We start from the raw sequence: 21,151 nt of genomic DNA on the forward strand, positions 1-21,151 counted from the left end.
ACAGTAATAAGGGACATGTGTACGAAAAATCAAGTGAGGTTACCGACACTTTACAAGAAATAAGTCATTCTAAATGTGCGTTCGCGGAGCGTGCCATTGTCATTCTATCCTTGTTTACATCTAATGAACGAGAAAGATAGAATGATGCAAATCGCCACGTCCGAAGTTTTCAACGAATAATACATGTACTTAGCGATCAGATGAATACATTATTCATGTCTTAAAATATTCCCTGAAGTTACGGTTCAACACGAGAAACCACCGGTCTGTTGTTGATACATTTCTATTGTGTCTTCTTCCTCCATTTTCATCTCTCTCAGTGACACGTTTAAAATATTTTAATTTTCATTAAATTTGTTATATTACTGAGAAGTATGAACTGTCTTGGAACCATCACTGTCTCTTTCTACGAATTCCTTCATTTAAAAACTTAAGATTAATTTAAGATCAGTTTTTTAAGAGAAACGTTGTCTCAAGATGCAAATTTCTTTCGTACCTTTTCGATTTTTATATTTTTAAATCCAACTCTTCACATTTTGAAATTCTAATAAAACTTACGTGAAATTAACTATTAAAAAGATTTTGAAAAAATTATTTTTGAATCAATTTCCGATAAGTTATAATTTAAGAATTATCGATCAAATTGTGGTCTTAGAATCATAGAATTAGCAATATTTTCAAAATATACTCCATATAATTACCGTGTAAATCCACGTTGAAGAGTTCTAATGCTTTTCGTTCGGCTAGCGCTCAATTCCTGATATTACGAGATCGCAAGGTCACGCTGTGCTACAGGTAATAAGGGAAATATACAGACTTGCGATTCTTTCCGGCAAACCGGTCACGAGGATCCCTAAGGGATATACACACTGCGCATTGTGTTGCAATGTCAGAATGGTGCACGAGCTCACGCGCGTGCATTCCTTCAAAAGCGAACAAAGTGCAGCGGTTAGGCGCTAACAATACTTGTATAGGTATGCCAGCTATTCTATTAGCCATTTTCGGTTTCGCGGCGAAACGCAACAGGCAAAGTATACTAACGCCCGGCGGTCACAAGTCAACCGCGAATTTCTAACAAACGCATTTACGTTGAGAATACTAAAATCATCTTAAATCGGAGATACATTCACGGAGGGAGTTCGTTATACGAGTAATATTGATATAAATCTCGCAGCATCGACATATACGCGTATTAAAGATGTAACAATAAGATTATCGTAAACAATATAAATGAGTAAAACGCATATTTATTGCATCAAGTACGGACCTTTAGGGGCCACACATCGATCCCATTGGAGTAAATGTTATAATTTATAAGATAGTCTTAAAAGTCCCTGATAAAATTAGTTTTTTTTAGTTTTTTTAGTTTTTTTTTTTTTAATGTACATAATTATGTACACAGGCCTCTAGGGTTAAAAAGTTAAAGAAAGTTACATGCAACGTGCGTAACTTTTTTCTATTTAAAATAGAAATGTATAATTTTACGAAACAATTCTTTTTCTATACGGCGAATTATGATAAAACGGCTTGCAATTATTATACAATTAATTACAAATTATTCTATACACATACAATCATTAGTCTTATACTCTATTTAAATCATAAATGGTATAGTTGTCTCTACACTATTAAATATTAAAGGATAAAATTTAAACTAATACTCTCCTGCCGGTAAATCTTTCCGGGATGATCGTCACAAGTGAACCGTGCCTTTACGTATGACGAGTGAGGCGTATCATCAGCGCCCGCTCGGCGAACGGGCGGAGATGGTCTAACATTACTTCGCGTGGCCATAATACTGGAAGCGAGTTCACGCCGGCGAAACCGGAAACGATCAGTCAGATTACGTGATCGGAGGCACCGTTGGCCGTGCACCGGACCCGCAGCCAACCGACCGGTCGCTCGCCGATCCGCGTTAAGTACGCGATCGCGTATACACGTACTCGTTCTCTCGGTCGGACCTACTACCGGTAATCACGCTGACCATGGCACGGCGGCCTCGCTCCCGTCCACGTTGCAGAACAGTGGTGGTGAACTCGTTTGATCGCATTAAGTCGGCATTACCGCCGCTCATCTCGTATTAACCACTTGGAAATGACCGCACCGATTCTTGGTTCTGCCGGATTACACGCGGCGCTAGGCCAAGTCGTAATGTTTCAACCGAGATCGCGATGCCGTTGAACGTGAACAAGCAAAACAAAATTGCTATACGCCCGTCGTGATCGTTCCACGAAATAGTGATTCTCAAAGGCTACTACCTTTTGTGAATTGTGGCAGAAACGAGCGCAAAAAAAGTGGCGGATCCGTGTTAAGATCCGAAGATCCGAGTGACCTGAAAACTACGCTGGTGCGGGCACTGTCATTGTATCGAAGAAGTCAGCCTCTCTTAGGCCCTTGATTCTCTGCACGAGTCTCTTTGGACCTAGAGTCAGAGTCAGTTACTGGTCTGGTGATGCAAATATATAGCCTCTCCCAGTCAAAGTCATGCGCCCAATTTCCAGTAGTCTCGCTGGAATGTAAGGCTGTTCCGATTCAATACGGTTCGGTCGCAAGATCTAATGTCGGCTGGTCGGCGCGCTCTGCAGTAACCAAATAGCATCAATGGTGATCTGACTACGCCTCTGAGGGCCTGTAGTGATACGAGCCCAAGTACTGCTGTCCATGGTAAGGTGTGGGGCCAAGAAAAGGCACGGTTATCTAGGAAACTCTCGGCTGTCAATCCGTTTGCTCCCCAACACGCAGTAAATATGAAAAACTCAAAAAATAAATCTTCACGCCCATCAGGTTCTCGGATGGCCCGAGCACTACGTGCACAATGTGAGAGTAGTGACTCGGTCAGTGCAGAGGCACCCAGTGAGAGCGTAGCTGGTCCCTCGAAAGTAGGCGCCAGTTATCGGGTATAAAAACGATTAACGCCTCTTGACGCACGAGTAACCGTAGCCCCCAGTAGCCTTCTTTTTCTTTGTAAATGTTATGGCACCTAATCCCCCTGGGGATCACTTAACGGCCAAGAACAAGTCAAAAATAATGAATACAGACTCGAAAAATTCAATTCAAACTCGGCGCTAATTGAATCAACAATCTTCAAAAATTATTCAGGAGAAAACACGTCCGAACATGTCCACGGTCTCGACGAGACTTGCCCCCAGTAGCCGTGTCAAATTAAAATAGAAATAAATAGTAATAATTTATTTCGTTATTTCGTGAATAGATATCTATCCGTGTCAAACGCAGTGCACGGGGTTCAAGCATGTGCCCGGCGCCGGGGCTCGACTCGCAGCGGTGACGGGAATCGCTTCCGCTTCTCCCACGTTGCAAGGCCGGCCAACTTCGACTCCCCGGCTAAAGTGAAAGATAATTGCATGCCTCAATGAGCTTGGAACCCTTAAAGGGAATCGTTCAACGCCAACACATGAGATTCGTGAAACAACAATGTGTCCATGGATGAGTTTGCAGTTCAGAAAAAGAATGATGACAGTATAAAAATAGGCATTTTTATATGAACTGCAAAATAGCATATCCTTTAAATAAGAAAGTATGCGTAGTCAAAGCTTCGACAATCTCTTGTTTTTTAGTTACGAAAGCGTAATAATTCAACAGAAGTACTAAAGTTCATTATGTCTCTATGCTTTTCTCTTAATACAATACGCATATTCGTGCTGAATATTGTTTTCAACCTGACTGGTTTTTTCGAAAACATCAGCTTTAAATAGAGCAAAAAAAATACGATTTTTCTTGTGACTACTGTCAGAAGAGGCGAATAATCCTTCTCGTAATGAAGTAAGATTTCATGCTGCACAAAAAGGAATTAAACATTTATTTAAGCATTTTTAACGTTTTGTCGTTTCTGCCACAATTCACAGAAGGGAATATAGCGTAACAAATAATATTTACATAATTTTAAATGCCATAATCACACTAATCTACTGAGGTAGTTAAAATAAATATTAACTCATTACGCATTGTTAATCCATTTGTTATAACTTTCTCTTTTTCCTCATGTGTAAAATATATATTCTTAAAATAGCTACTGTTAGTGGCGTACAACAAAATTCTTTTGATATAACATACTATTCTTCTCTTACCATAAATTTCACTGATTTTTCATCCTTAGATTCAAATTCAACGGTCATAAATACCACTGTAGATGATAATAAATTTATACATATAATTTTATTTATTAAAGCATAAAAATGTCAAACTTGCAATGTATTATAAGTGTATTTGTCGAATAATATTGAAACATAGATGTCGAGATTCTAATTATCTGATATATCACCCAAAATAAAATTTGATAAAGCTGATTCCGGCGGATACATTATAGTAGTGGTACATGAACCGCTAAATGTTTTACTAGTACGTATATAAAATTCATTACACTTATTTGGGAACCAGTTTGACACGTAACATTCACTTAAACTAAATATTTATCTGTTTCTGAAAACGATGGAGACTTTATCGTATCCATGATCTTAGAAAGATGCATAAATCCGTCAATTCTTTATGTATGGTCAAGTACAGTAGATTCAATATGTGTTCGAAAATAGCTCTTGATATACCTTGATGAAGATAAAAACGGTCTTCTTATGCTTTTTGACTCACTTTCCCTTTCGGGATTAAATCAGCCATTATTCCATTCGATGATAATATATAAATACAAAATTGATCCGATAAAACAAAAGCAATTAATATTTAAAAACAAAAACGGTTAATTTCATCAACAATCTTCAAAAATTTTTTTGGACAAAACATGTCCTAACACGTTCACGGTCTCGACGAGAATTAAGTAAAAATGTTCAGATACTGTTTGTTCCTTTTCCGGGTAATCTCAGTAAAGACATCCTAAACTTCTTCAAAAATTTGCTTCTCATCTATTATACGCATTTGTCTTTCCGCTGAATATTGATCAGTCAAATTCAAGATTTTAAGATTCTCTAATTTAATAATATTCCAACAACGTTCAAATAAAAAAATTATTAGACTAATGCGTGTACAAACAAGGCAACAACTGACTTCTTTTTATATTTATTTCAAGGGGAGTTTACACACGCAATGATTAGTGGCGCCAACTGACTGGCATTCATTGGCGCCAGAAACCGACTGGCAAACTCACAAGTGTTTACATAGTGATTGGCGTATAATATGGAAAATATTTAACATTTGTTAAACACACAGTAAATGACTGCAAGCATATAACCTCAAATTTTGAAATTATATGCTTTGGCCAATAACCGCCCGTAAACGCCATATTACTAGTGCCAGTTTGTATCAAGTTTTTACACTTGCATTTTTACTAACGTTAGTCAATTGGGGCCACTAATCATTGCGTGTGTAAACTCCCCTTTACATTAGTAATCTATACTTATATTAGCGACTATGATAAAAATATGTGTACTGCATATATAGTTTCTTAAATAAAAATATTAATTATATCGATTTCTTCCTTGCTATCAAGAATGTAGCAGCGCAGTGCAGCTTGTCAATCCTAGGTATACACAGTCAAGTCTCCAAGACCCCAGCCTTACTTCTTTTTTCGCGTTTCTGGACTTTTGTCCCATATCATATATTCTTTTCTTTTTACCCGTATATATATCTCGGAATTCTTTAATTCTATCAACTTTTATACATTATGAGCTTATTCCTTCAATCGATTCTTGATCGATCAATTGAAAAATAAATAAACTAAAATATATCCATTTCTGAAATTACGATAGCAACTATGGAAGAGGTCTCCGAGACCCCAGTGTATAATAAGAAATAAAAACTGTGTATACCTAGGGTTAAAAAAGATAACATGTAATTTATTATTCACGCTCATGTGCAGTAACGTCGGCCACGCACAAATTATAAATAATGATAGTACGGATACAAAATTCGGTTTTGTGAAGCGGAAATGAAAGCCAGAGCTTTGCAGTTTCTTATTCACGCATCATCGAAATGTACGCCCTTAATCTAGACATCATTCCTTCTATACACCCTTTACAAATATAAAAAGAAGACATCGAAAGATGAGAATGCGTTAAGTCATTAAGTACAATGTTAAATTTACGTGAAAATCCATGTACACGGAAAACCTCGAGATTTTTTAGTCTCTTTCTCTCTCTTTCTACGGTAACAAAAGCTCACGTTTTCACGCCAAACCGTGTATACGATATCGTGTTAAAACTTCCAGTTGTAGGACGGAAAAATTTAACGGAGTCGACCGCGCGCGGGACTCGAACTCTGCGGGATCCTTCGTTCACACGCCTAGCACATAGGCTGCTACCCCACGACTGCTCCACTACTACGCTAATTTCCCCGATCTCCTACCAATACCGGCCCTACGGCCCTAAATCTCCTACACAATAAACGACCGTTTCGGTCAAACAAACTTCAACTGATGACATATAATGTGCGCCTTTAAATATAAAAAAAAATACATAATTATACTCAATAAATAGGAAACAAATAGGCGTTAAACTTGCACACATAAGTGAATCTCGCGTATTATTAATAAATAAATATAAAATAATGTTGTAAATGTGTACTTGGCCTTTTTTTATCTTTTTTAAAAATTACATTTACGTGGTAACAAAACGATATTTTCACAAGCTCAAACTAGAGTAACGTTTCGGCAGACGTTTCAAACGTATTGTGCCTCGATCCTCGTCACGTCTGTCTCTTGTACATCGTCGATTGCCCGAGCATCGTTCGATAGTTTAAATCTTTTGAGTTGGATCAGAACAACAACAGTAGATTGCAAAATGGAGTTGCCTGCAGGGACAAATAATTATATTCATTTACTGTACAGGACATCCGGTAAATATGAAAGCTGCTGTTTATCCAGCGAAAAAGGAGCTTTAGGCAAGCTCTCAAACCTGTTGAAGAACTTTTCCATAAATAGAGATATATACTGGTTTGTGAAGAAAGGGCGGCGGTGTGGTCTAGTGGTAGAGCGCCAGACTCGTAATCTGAGGAACCAGGTTCGAGTCCACTAGAGCCATGTAACATGGAAAAGTTTTTTTCCGAAAAACCGCGCCCCTCCGTGCAAGATGCGGAAAAAACTAGGCTCCGTCTTTCGGAAGAGACGTTAAACCGTTGGTCCAAAGGAGGAAACAGTAAGGTAGTGGATGAATTGGAGGTTAGGGTTGGGTACGTCCCATCAAAATGCCCTTTAAGGCCCCTTGGGGTATATAAAGTAAAAATTCTTTATCTTTTTTTTTACTGGTTTGTGAAGAACAATTCGAAATGCCTGGCATATCTAAATGATATGTTGCAGCATTTTGAGATTAAAAACTATATTTTATATCAAAAGACCGATAAAGAAGACCAAAAACAGTGGTCGAAAATAAATCAAATGTGGGAAGCGTTATGTTTAATAATAAACGATGGCCTATGGAAAAATTGGCGATTTAAACTATATTTAAATCTGAAACCTAAAGCCCCAAAAAAATCGACAGTAAATGAAATAAAAATTAATTTATATATAAACAAAGAAAGTTCTAATATTCATTTACCTGAGAATTTAACATCTACCATATATTTATATGAGTCCACAGGCAAGGATTATAAGAAAATCGTCCAAACACTTAAAGAGTACGTAGATATGAAAAATAAATTTGAAAAACCACCTAGCACTTCAGCTTCAATGGTTAGGGATATGGGTCCTTCTGCAGAAAGTCAGATGCTTCCTCTTGATCCTTCGTTTCATCAATCAATTGAACAAGCGGGAAATGTACCACAGCCACGTGATAGACCTAGCACTTCAGCTTCAACAATTTGGGATATGGGTCCTTCTGTAGAAAGTCAAATGCTTCCTCTTGATTCTTCGTTTCATCAATCAGTTGAACAAGCGGGAAATGTACCACAGCCACGTGATAGGGGGGGACGATTGGTACGCCTCTTTGTGAACAGACGGCTCATAGAAGGAAGCGCAGGAAAAACGGAGTAAAAGAAAGGAAAAGGAAGGAGGACCTCGGGGGAGCGATGGGATCGACGGAGGAAACATAAAGGAAGAAGAGAAATTGAAGGGAACGTGCGGAACGGTCAGGGAAGAAAGAACGAGAAGACACAAGAAGGAAGAGACGAATAGGTTAGGGCTGAGGGGAAAGCGAAAGGAGGGGAGGAGAGCGATGGAGACGGAGGGTCGCGCAGGCGTGCTGGCGAGAACGCGATCAAAAGGCGGCAGTGCAGGACGAGAACGGTGAGAGAAGAGGGCGTAAGACGCGGAAACACCGGCTGCGGCCGAGACGGCGCGGGGGGCCGGCCCCTCCAAAAGAGCGGGTTGGCACTACTGCGGGGCGTCGAGGCGCAGCAACGGTGTAGGCTTGAGCGATGAGCGCGCGCGCGGAGCGAGACTGGGAGAAGAGACAGGACGGCGCTGCGAGCGGGCAGAGCTGGCAGGCCTGAAGAGGAGCGATACGAGCCGAGAAAGCGCGCGCGCAGAGCGAAGACGGGAGGAGAGACGGCGCTGGAAGCGGGCAGGGATGGCAGACCTGAAGGAGAGGCGATGGTGTTGGCGCACTGATGGAAAGCGCGGAAGACGAGATAAACATAAGCGAGAGGTTAGAAGTAGAAATAGTAGTAAAATGAGAAAAAGGAACGTACCGAAGGAGAGGCTGACAGAAAGTAAGTGAATAATGTAGATAAAAAGGGAAGAGAAAGCGGGGAGGAAGAACAGAGGCAGGTAATGATAGAAGGACAGGCATAAGCACTAACAATTTCAATGTAGTGACAGGAGAAGAGAGGATGACGAGGACCGAGCAGAGAACGGAAGAGATGGATTCGATAAAAGAAGTTATAAAAAAAATAAGGGAGGTAGGACAGAAAATAGATCGACAGAACAAAGAAATAAAAAAAGAAATGAAAGGGATGAGAAGACAAATGGAAAGGCTGGAAAAACGACAAAGGCAGAGCGAAAAGAGCAAGGGGCAGGACGAGACAGAGGAAAGAGGATCGGATGAGAGCAGTGAACGATGGGAAGGAGAAACAGAGGAGGCGAGGGAATACAGCGACGGAGCGGTAAGGGGGAAGAGGGCAGTAGATGAGGAAGAAGAAAGTGACGTGGAAGGATGGAACGACGGAGAATGGGGAGAAAGCTGGTGGAAAAAGGCAGAGAGAGAGGAAGAAAATAAAAAGGAGAAAAGGAAGAGGAAAGAAGAGATAAAAAGTAAAGAGGTTGGAAAGAGTGATGATGGACCAAATAAAAGAGAAGAGGACAGAGAATATAAAGAAAGAAACGAGGCAAGGAGATATAAAAACGAGAGAGAAGCCAGAAGCAAAGAGAAGGAAAGCAAGCACAAGAAGGAAAAAGCGCGACGAATAGCAGAAGACATAGAGGAAGATGTAAGAAGAAGAAGAGAAGAGGAGAGAGAGAGGGAGCTAAAAGCAGAGAGAGAAAATAGAGAGAAAGAGCAAAGGAAGAAAAGAAGAATAATATGGAGGAAAGTAAGAGGGGAAGATCCGAGAGAGAGAAGAGAGCTAGTGGAGATAATAATGGAAAGAGTGACAGGAAGAATAATCCCGGTAAGAGAAGTAGTAGAGGCAATTGAAGCAGACAAAAACAAACTGATGTTTATGGAGCTGAAGGAGGAGGAGGACAAGAAAGAGATAATCAAAAAAAGCGGGGAAATATGGAGGAGATGGGAAGTGGGGGTAGATGAGGAACTTTCAATGGAAGAGAGGGCCTATAGACACAAGCTGGTAAACAAAGCAAGAGAGAAAAGATCAAAAGGAAGATCGGCAGTATTAACAAATAGAAGGCTGTGGATCGACGGAAAGGAAGTGAAATGGGACGAAGAGGGAGGGAGATGGAGGAGGATGTAAACCGACAAGAAAGAAACCAAGGAAGCAGTAAATGGAATCAGAGGAAACGAGGGGAAGGAAGTCGGGAGGGAAAACGCGGGACGAGATCCGGGATGGGAAAGAAGGAAGGAATGGAAGAGAAAAATCAAAAGAACTAGTAAGACCGGAAGAAAAAGGGGGAGGAACGAGCCAAGGGAGGCATCCTGGAGGGTATAGAGTCAGTATCTAACAGTCGAGAGAGCAGAGATTAATAGACCATAAAATTTTACGAAGACAGATAGTAGGTTATGTAAAAGCGGACCCCTTTAGATTGTATAGAGTCAAAAAGAGGACAGGACAGGAGAGCAGAAAGTATGTAACGGTTTGGGTACGTTCCGTAAAAACGCCTTGTAAAGCCGAGAGGCAATGACAATAAAGCATATCTATCTCACAAGCTCAAACTATTCATGATTTCGACGTTGATTAGACGATGGGTTATTTCGATGGGTCATTTCTCGCTGGGTCAACTAAAATAGAATCAACTATTTATGTTTTTGGAACCTCGTGATTCCACAACAGTATTTTTTTCTCAGTGTATGGTGCTTAAATTAAACAATATTATAAAGACTTTTAATTTGGAATTGCGTTAAAGAAACGAGATTAAATAGAGAGATGAGAGAGATAAATTTTAAATTCTTGATCTAAAATACATTTTTAAAAATTCTTGATTTAATTCTTCTGTACATACAATTGTATCGTAATTCTCCTCTCCTATCCTCCTATCTCCTATCCGCGCGTGTGAAACCATTCAGTACATCCGCTGTGATCTGTTTTTCATTAAAATGTACTCTTTCGTGAACTATAATCATCAGATACTGTAGGTAAGTACCAATAAATTCTAGATTTAGTAAATACATGAGATAAATGCTATCATTTATCAAAACTCATTTAATCAATAAGCTTAAAGATGCAATTATTAATATATATACATATAGAAATGTGATAGTTTACGATTCAACTTTTTTTTTTTTTTTTTTTTTTTTTAACTTCGAACCTTTGATGCTTTGTTGTTCCTTCGAAGATTCCTTCGTTTTTTCGAAAACCTTCGAAACTTCGATCCTTCGAAACTTCGTTCCTTTAAAGCTTCGAAGCTTTAAAAAAGTAACAGTCCTAATTTTTAATACATAATAAAAAAATATATTAAAATTTGTTTCAGAAGAGCAAGTTACCCCGAATCGACGAAACCTTTGAGAGGGCAAATTCTTTCGCAGGTTTGTAACAAATTTCAAACAATTAATAAGTCTAGGTTAGTCAAATGGTCGAATGCTCGTTTATCATTTTCAGAAGGAGGAGCATGGTCTGACAAAATTACTGTAGCACTAATGTTTATGATCGCCAAAGACAAAGAACCACTATCCATAGTTAATAAAGAAGGTTTCACAAGGTTTTGATAAAAATAGTAGCTCCACTTTATCGTATACCTGATCAAAAGACTCTAACTAAATTAATGGATAATCGCTATGTTGAAGCAAAAGAATGTTATAAATCCACTCTTGAAAAAGCTTTGTCCTATACTTTAACATGTGATAATTGGACAGACTGCACTTTCCAAAGCTATCTGGGTGTCACCATTCATTACCTGTCTGAAGATCTTGTAATGAAAAATAGATGTTTGGGAGTCTTTCCACTGCATACAAATCATACAGCAGAGTACCTCACGGAGTCTCTCAATTCTGTCATTGATGATTTTAAATTAGATCGAAAAAAAATTATGGCAATCACCAGTGATGGAGCAGCAAATATTAAAGCTGCTGTACATAATGTTGTGGGCTCTGAAAGACATATCTGGTGTTTTGCTCATTTTTTGTCTCATCTTGTACCTAAAATATTAAAGGATATGCCAGAGATCAACGATATTATTGCTACAGTAAAGAAAATTGTCGTGCTTATCAGAAGAAGTGTTGTGGCTACAGATGAGTTAAAACGGTTACAAATATTTGATGGGAAGACAGAGGGAACCGTCTTGAAATTTATTCTTGATGTTCCGACTCGCTGGAATTCCACTCTTTACATGTTAGAGAGATTTCTCGCTCTGCAGCAGTACGTTTATGCAGTTACTTTGAAATGCAAAAAATCAGACATTCCAGATATGTTAACTCATAGCCAAATTGAAGTCCTACAGGAAGTCGTGTCTCTCATGAAACCAATTGAATGTGTCATTAAAGAAATCAGTGGCAGCAAATATCCTACTTGCAGTACTATTATACTTATACCAATCATTCACTGTATGACACTATCAATTAAACAAGTTAAACCTTCAACAAACAACGGAAGTTCTTTTCAGAAAAAGCTCCTTGAATCGATTCAAGATAAATTTAAAAATGTTGAAAATAATAAGATTCTTGCGGTCCCTACAATACTTGATCCACGATTCAAACGAATCGATTTTCAAAATGCCCGTGCAGCAGCTGCTGCTGTGGAACGAATCAATAAAGAAATGAAATCGATTGGTGGGAAAAAAATTCAAGAAAAAAGATCTGCAGTTCAACAAGACTCTAATGAAACTATTTGGAAGGCTCATGACGATATGGTGGCAAAGAGTACTGATGAGAGTACGAAAGATGAACATCTTACCCATGAATTAAGACAATATTTAAAGCAATCGGTAATTGCTCGACATTACGATCCATTTCAACATTGGAAATCCTTAAAGCAATCGTTTCCAACGCTGTACGAACTGGCAATACGTCAGTATTATTAGTACCTCTGTACCATCAGAAAGGAAATTTTCCGAGGCTGGTGACATCAAGAGCAATGAGAGAAATCGATTAACGGGTGAGCACTTGAATCGACTCTTATTTCTGGGATCTCTTTCAAAAGAAGAATGGAAATTGGAATAAAGAATTTTTCTGCATTTAGACTCTCATTATTCATTCCCAATTTTTTCATTTTACTTATATATATTACTTACCTTACTTATATAACTTAACTTACTTACTTATATATATTACTGTTACCTTGACTTATATATATTCTTATTCTTATTATTCTCGGTTTATTTTTATACAAAGTGCAATGTGTGCAATGTTTATTTTTATGCAACGTGCAATGTGTGCAATGTTTCTTTTTATACAATGTGCAATGTGAATATCACATTTGCATTTCAGACATTTGTTGGTTTTTTTTTTTTACAAAAACACTGTACTATGTACTTATTCATTAGAAAGAAATACATACTGGCATAATTTTCCTTTTCCTTTATTCTGTTTTTTATATTGGTGACCTTAAATCTGCTGTTTGATTTTTTTATTTCAAATTGATGATTTTCTAAGTGAGTACGAGTCAAGTCAAGTATGAATTTTATCATGGGCACACTTACTTTGCCATGTACCTTAATTATACATATTCCCTTCTATATATCATCGGAAATAATCAATTGTTTTTCTTTCCAGAACCACTTTCATTTACAAACGGCAAATTACAATACTAATTCAAATTATCTGAAGAAATATATGGTAAGATTGGTAAGGAAATGATAGAACAATAGACAAATAACAAAAAAAATTTCTAAAATATTTAAAATTGTTCAGCGATGAAAATAAAATGAACTTTATATCAAAAAGTTGATTTCTTTTCAAATACCATTTTATGTAGATGTTAAATTAATACAGTGTTAAATTAACACTGTTAATATTAAAAAATTATAAAAATAATTTAGTTTTTTAAACGGTTCTCTTTTTTAGTTTTTGATTGCCGTTTGTAAATATTAAAAAAAAAATATATATATATATATATGTATATAATCGATATATCGATTCTTCGATTTTTTTTGCAACAATCGATTATTTCGTATCGATTTTTTTCGTTTTTATCGATTCTTTCGATATCGATTTTTTCTACAAAATCGCCCATCCCTACTGGGAACTGTTCCCCACCCCTTACATTCCTACGCGACGCGCAGCCGGGCGCGGGGCGCGGCGTACTTGCCGAAACTACTACGCGCGCAATAACGAAAACACGCGATTGGCCCATATAATGGGGTGATCCTGAGCGTTTGAATTCCGAAAAAAGCTCCCTGGCGATGAACGCAAACGGCAAATAGAAAACAAATACAGCGATTTCCGCAAATTTATATGTATATACGACTTCTTTATGTACATACATTCTTTCGTGTAGACTCGATCGCACGACTACTAAGGCGGTATTAAAATTCGAAGCAAATAATAATCCCGTAATATAGTTGTATGTTAGCTGCGTTTAATTACAGACATTTAACGATACGCGAACTAAGACCTTGTGGAAAACGTAATTAATATATGAAGCTTTAAACGATCAGTATATAATTTGTGGTAGAGTTCCATTTAGCACTTTACGTACCGTGTAATATATAATCTGTACAAAATTACCTTTTAAAAAAAAAAGGTAAAGAAAGGCGCTAAGTACACGCATAGTAGTGTATATGTTGTTACCTTAAAAAAAAAAACAATGGTAGAATTATACCTTAAAAAAATCGAAGTACCAAGTGGTAGACGTAATCTTTGTATCTCGAAAAATCTCAAAAAAACCTAAGCAGTAGTATCTTTACCTCGAAAAAAAAAACAAAGTGGTTGTATTATACTTCGAAAAAATCTAAGCAATAGTATTTTTATTTCCAAAAAATTATAATTCAAGTGATGCACATCACAAAATTACGTTACCTTATCAAAAATGAGTCGCGCTTCAAGTGATCTATTATTACAATTACAAAAAAGAAATGATATCTCTTTTTTAATTACAGCGCCAATTACAGAGAACATATATTTTTCGAAATACAAAGATTACGTCTACCACTTGTTACTTAGGTTTTTTCGAGGTATAATATTACCACTGCTTTTCTTCGATTGAAATAAAAGATTGAATCATGAAGAGTTACACAGAGGTAACAGTACAAAATACAAATATTTTACTAAAATATTTAAACCCAACAAGGGAATACAAGGTATTTAAATACAAAGTTTATATATGTATTTTAAAAGATTTAATAGCAGTGCCAAGTTTTTTGACAAGAAAAATTTATATATTTTAATAAAATATTTTTATTTTTTGTATTGTTACCTCTGTAATTCTTTGCGATGCGATTAAATCTTTTAAAATACATATATAAACTTTGTATTTAAATACCTTGTATTCTCTTGTTGCCGAAAGTAGGATCATCCTCCAGTTTAGAACGGGCAATAGGTGCACAACCATATGCATAAAAATCAATCCAGACAAACTTGCAGAGCGCATAAACATAACCATAAGAGATTTTATTGGTCCATATGCATGTGTACATATAAGGAAGTAGACCAATCCGTTTCTTTATGCATATGGTTATGCACCTATGCAAGTTTTTCTGGATAGACCTTAAAGAAACGGATTGGTCTATTTCCTTATGCACATTCATATGGACCAATCAATTCTCTTATGCTTATGTTTATGGGCTTATGCAAATTTGTGTGGATATAGCTTTATAGTTATGGCAAATGTACGCCTTGAGGGTCGAGGATAAGAGCGACACGAAGAAAATAAAGGGCATCAAGAGAAACGTGGTCGCGAGAACGATAACGTTCGACGATTACGTGTGTTGTCTGAACGACGCGATAGGGCAATTTAGGCGTCAGTCGTGTATTCGTTCGACTGCACACGAAGTACACACCGTGTCCGAGTTGAAACTCGCTCTCAGCCCGTACGACGACAAGGGTACGTCGTTCCCGACTCGTACGACACTCTACCATGGGGGCATTACAAGATACAGCCGTGAAGAGGACCTCTTTTTTTCTTATTAAAATTATATTTTTTTTAAACAATAAAGAATATACAATGGATTTTTTGGGTTAGATTTATAAGCGCGATCGTGGGAAAACAGGAATGTTTAAACTGTCTAGTCCTACAACAGCCCTTTTTTTCCTCTGCGTAGGGAGCTACAGATATTAAGACGACGACGATCGATTACCGACGCACCGCCGTCGCGACGGGGGATCCATCCGCGGAGGGGCGCCTCGCGCGTCAGTAGGGCAGCAGATAACTCTGGAAATAGCTTTGAGAGATAACCGCGATCACGCAAACGGAGACGATCTCCGACGACGACGACGGGGAAATGTCGCGTACGTTGTTGAAATTGTTTCTGTCTGTACGATTATTGCAATGTAGATTTCAGTAGTTATTATTAAAATATAACCTTCGCAAACTTCAAACTGACGATACAATTGCGCGAGGATATGCGTTAGTTCGCGCTTATCGCTCGGCGGATGTCAATAGGGCAGCATATAACTCTCTGGAAATAGCTTTGAGAGATAAGGGAATTTAATTTGGCTGATTTCGCTAAAGTAGAGAGTCGACCATCACGCCCCTGGTCGATATCTATTATTCTTTACCTCGCACAGTTTACTGTGCGCTGCTGACGTATCTAACAATCTTTTCTTTCTCTCATCTTTCTTTTATTAACAACCGGCTGCGCTTCGCGCCTTGTTAGTATACGTGGGGTTCGTCAAAATGCAGCGCAACACAGTAATTATGTGTGTTTTGATTAGTGTGACAAGTTTCACACTCGCTGATCGTGATGATGCAGTGGATCCATATGACGCGCTTTCTATCCAGCGTGGCATTCTGAAGATACTCGAGCGTCAGATTGACGTTCAGCGACAACAGCTTGAGGTTCAGAATAGACAGCTCGTCCTCCAATCTGAGCTTGTCTCTGCCTCGGCTCAACATCCATCGGTTCTGTCCGATTTATTGTGGTGGAGAGGTATACTTACACTCTGCTACTTCGCTTGTATCTTCATGAAGCGTTATGGACTAGGCATGATTATCTGCCTGTTCGTACATTATTGCCATCGCAGACGCTCATATGGTATAAGACCAAAAGCAGGGAAGCCACGATCAGTTAACATCGCTATTGATGTTGCCAGTCCTGCGCCGTGCTCTTCCTCGATGGGGAATGACTCCGCGATTGACCTAGAGGGGGAATTCGGAATGGCCCGCCCCCTCGTGCCACGCGAGAGTGGTGGCGCCCCTCGCTTCCCCCCACTATCCTGAGTTAGAAAAGCAGCGGCGGGGCGGCCCCCGTCTGCCGACGCCATCCCCTCGCCCACCGCTTACGGCGGCCCCCATGCGTTCCGCTTCCTGCCCCCGACCCGCCGTCAAGTGCGCCTGATTCTGAATCCCCTATAGTATGCCTACTCAAGCTGAACCAAAAAATAAGCTTCAGAGTCATTTTAAAAAACATATATCCATCGACGGACGTTACTAAGCTCAAAACAACAATTGAAGACCTGGGTCACCAGGTAACCAACATATGGAATGTAAAAGATAGGCTCAAAAAACCTTTGGCCATGTTTTTTATAGACCTTAAGCCAAACTTCAAAAATAAGACAATTTACAGCATAAGACACCTCTTAAATTGCCGCATAGCTTTTGAGGCTCCAAAGCCTAAAAGGCAGATCCCACAGTGCGCAAACTGCCAGAAATACAGCCATACTCGTAGCTTCTGTTATCGAAAACCTAGATGCGTGAAATGCGCAGGGGATCACGCCACTGCAAGCTGCCTCAGAGAGGGTAGATCGGATCAAGTAAAATGTATCCTTTGCAACAAAAATCACCCGGCCAATTACAAAAGCTGTACAGTATACAAGGACCTACAGAAGAATAAATACCTCCCGTATTCGTTAATACATCCTCGTATTCGACATCCATCGACTCGATTTTAGCGTTGAATTCACCGACGGCGTCGCCGAGAATCTCCTCCAGCCATCCTTTCTTTTCAGCGCCTTTTACGTAGACGAGCTTGAGCGTCTCGCAGTTCAGCTCGTCGCACACGGCGCGTCGGATGATCATTCTCGCCCGAACGTAATTTACCTCTCCATCGTTCCACTTCAAATCATGATGATTCGCCGTCAACCAGCACGCCTGCGATTTTTCCAACAAACTTTAGTACGCACCAACCTAACAAGGGAATAAATAATAACAAAACGGATCCTCCTATAGAACTGGAGGATAAATGAGAAGAAGTCTACAGAAAAAAAGACCACGCAGTAGGCCAGACATGCACCCAAGGAATTTAAAACAGACTAAACTCAGCTCCTATTGGCTGGGCTCATCGGTGCAAACCAGCAATAGATTTGCCGTGTTAGATGTAAATCAGTAGTCGAGCACAGACGAATCTAAAGAAAAAGACCCAAAGCCACCTCCTATTTACGTGGACCGGGTTTGTAAGATAAAGCCCTTAACGGGGTTGCTTAATGACTGTGTCAAGGATGAATACGAGATAAAGATGTTAAAAGCCGAGGAAGTCAAAATCTAACCCAAAACAACCCAGGCATACTCCACTATCGTCAGAGAACTTCGAGAGAGGAGCACTGCCTTTCATACATACAAGCTGAAGCAAGAAAGAAGCTTCAGAGTCGTTTTAAAAAACATACATCCATCCTCCGGCCGAGCCGAAAGTACGCGCTCGGCGCAAGGCCCCGCGCATCGACACGGCCGTCGACATCCGGTCTTCCTCTCGACGTAACTCCCTGCCTGACACGCGCGCACGCATATAACTGTACTCCGCTTACGAAATACAATTATATACTTTTATATCCGATTACTTAGTCCCACTTATTTACGGATCCAACAATTATGTATGTTACAGGAAATCACAAATATAAACATGATCAGCACGGCAGAGCCAAGCTAGCACAAGACATTACAAATTCCTTTTTACTCTGAAATGACACCAAAAGCTTACCAATATGCCGATACGGCGGCAACACCTACTTCTGTACAATTTCAACCATCTTTCGTTACCTATATGCAAAATCCATACAGAAGTAACAAGGAATTATCGGCAACCAATGAGATTGTCGGTGCGCCATATGACACAAATGATAGACCGTACCCAAATTATAATTAAGCACCATCACAGCAACATACAATAATATTTGCTCTGCTCCTGAGATTGAAATTAAAGAAATTAAGACTAAAACAATTACCCACAATGAAACTCAAAACCTATATCCGCGATTATAAACAAAGAAAGATAAACTCTAAATTCTTTAAGAAATCAACAATAGGTATCATCTGAGGTTTCGGTTTACGTTATAGATAAGAAGGTTGGGCCCCAAAAGGGGGGGCCGTAAAGTTTTAAAAATGCCAAAAATTTTTACAAAATTTTGCAACAAAAAGTGGGGAAAAAAAAAAAGAATTATAAAACAGTAAAAAAAGAATTTTAAAAAGATAAAATAAAAAAAAAGGGGGAAAAAATTTTTTTTTTTGGAATTAGTCCAAATAATTAAAAAAAATAAAAATAATTTTTCAGACCCAAAAACGGACCAAAAAGGGGGGAAAACCAAAAAAAACAGGGGGTGAGGGGGAAAAAAAAAAAATTTTTGGACCCCCAAAAAAAGGGATTAAAACCGATAGACTACAAGGAGAAGACATACAAAATATTTATGAGATACATGGGGGGGTTCCCCCTGAAAGGTGATGAAATTTGTTTTTGGTTTTTCGTTTAAAACCCCGGGGGGGAAAAATTTTTTTGGGGAAAAAATTAAAAAGCCCCCCCAGAAAAAAATTTTTAAAGGGGGGGAAAAAAAAGAATGGGGCCATTTGGGGGGAAAGTTTAAAAGGGGGGGAAACCTCTCCCTGACCCCAAAAAATTAAATTTTAAAAACCCCCTGTAAAAAAAATTTTAAAAAGAAATTTTTCCATCACAAAAAAATGCCGGGAATTTTCCCCCAAAAATTTTTTTTTCAAATAAAAAGAAGGGGGGGGAAAAAAAATTTAAAAAAAAAAAAAAACTTTGAAATATAGAGGGTTATGGAAAATAAAAAAAAAAATTAATTTTAAAGGGGGTAAAAAATATTAAAAAGTCAAAATTTTTTAAAAGTTTAAATTTTTTAAAAATTTTTGGGGTTTTTTAAAAAACTTTTTGTTTTTTCCCAATTTTTATTTTTAATTGCATTTATATTTCATGAAAAATTTTTTCAACGGTTTTTGTCTGACAGCAAGCAATTTTCGGTTTTTAAATTCAAAAAAAAAATTTTTTAAAATTTGGGGAAAGGGGTTTTTAAAAAAGCACTTACGTTAAGGGAACTGCCCCAAAATTTTTTTGGGGGAAAAAAGGTTTTTTTTAAAAAAAAACCCCCAAAAAAGCAAAAGGTTTTAAAAAAGGGGGGTTTTATAAAAAATAAAATTTTTTAAAAGGGGAAAGGGGGTTGTGATTACTAAAACACCAATTATTATAAATTATATTTTTTGGAAATATTGGATCTCAGTTTTTTCATTTTCCCCCCAAAACAAAAACCTTTTTTAAAAATTTTTTTTTTCTCGGGGAAAAAAATTTTTTGGAAATTTTTTAAAAAATTTAAAACCCCTTTTTAGATAGCCTAAACTCTTTGCAAAAAAATTGCAAAAAAAACGCCGAATGGCGTAACTTAAAAAGGGATCAAAAAAAAGTTTTTCCCCCCCAGAAAAATGAAAAAAAGAAAAAAAGAGAAAGAGGGGCTAAAAACAGAAAGAAAATAAGGGGAGGAAAGAGCAAAAAGGGGAAAAAAAATAAAGAATAATATGGAAAAAAAAAAGGGGGGAAAATCCCCCAGAGAGAAGAGAGCTAGTGGGGGTAATAATGGAAAAAAGGACCCAAAAAATAGGGAAAAAGGGTTTTAAAAACAATTGAACAGACCAAAAAAAAAATGATGTTTAAAAAGGGGGGAAAAGGGGGGAGGAAAGAAGGATAAAAAAAAAAAAAGCGGGGGGGAAATTGGAGGGGGGAAAAGGGGAAAGGGTTTGGGGGGGGGGGGGGGAAATTTTTTTGGAAAGAGGGCCATAGGACCCCAAAAAGGGGGGGAAAAAAAAAGAGGAAAAAATTTTTAAGGGGAAAAACGGCATTTTTTAAAAAATAGAAAAGGTTGGGGTCGACGGAAAAAGGGGGAAAAGGGGGCAAAGAGGGAAGGAGATGGAGGAGGATGTTAAAAAACCCCAAAAAGGGGAAAAACCCCAAGGGGAAAAAAAATAAATGGAATCAGAGGAAAAAAGGGAAAAGGAAAAAGGGAGGGGGGGAAAAGCGGGAAAAGATCCGGATGGGGGAAAAAAAAAAGAATGGAAGAGAAAAAAACAAAAAAAATAGTAAAACCGGGAAAAAAAAAGGGGGGGAAAAGGGAAAAAAAAGGGCCAAAAGGGGGGGGATCCCCCGGGGGGGAGAGTTTAGTATCAAACAAAATCGAGAGAGCAGAGATTTTTAAAAAACCATAAAAAATTTTTTAAAACAGAAAAATAGGTTAGGGAAAAAAAGGGGGCCCCTTTTATTTTTTAAAAAATCAAAAAAAGGGGGGAAAAACCCGGGCAGGGGAAGGGGGGGGCGGGTTTTTGGGGGGGTTTTTCCCAAAAA

General features: G+C 38.3%; 1 protein-coding gene across 3 annotated transcripts in view; it reads left to right on the forward strand.

The window, feature by feature from the left end:
- The window catches only part of LOC143906414 (uncharacterized), a 38,807-nt gene extending 25,454 nt beyond the window's left edge, over positions 1 to 13,353 (forward strand). The window contains exons 3-4 of one of the 3 annotated variants that reach the window (XM_077422505.1): positions 10,979 to 11,033; positions 11,107 to 11,483. In XM_077422505.1, the coding sequence (XP_077278631.1) occupies positions 10,979 to 11,013 (35 nt within the window). In that variant the 3' untranslated portion in view covers positions 11,014 to 11,033; positions 11,107 to 11,483. Of the gene's footprint in view, positions 1 to 3,211; positions 3,501 to 10,978; positions 11,034 to 11,106; positions 11,484 to 13,214 lie in introns of those variants that run through there. The other 2 variants (XM_077422504.1, XM_077422502.1) reach the window with 2 other exon arrangements.
- The last annotated feature ends 7,798 nt before the right edge of the window (positions 13,354 to 21,151 follow it).

This window comes from Temnothorax americanus, unplaced genomic scaffold (genome assembly GCF_048541705.1).
Source record: "Temnothorax americanus isolate GAGA-0224 unplaced genomic scaffold, ASM4854170v1 Scaffold70, whole genome shotgun sequence".
Classification (NCBI taxonomy): Eukaryota; Metazoa; Arthropoda; class Insecta; order Hymenoptera; family Formicidae; genus Temnothorax; species Temnothorax americanus.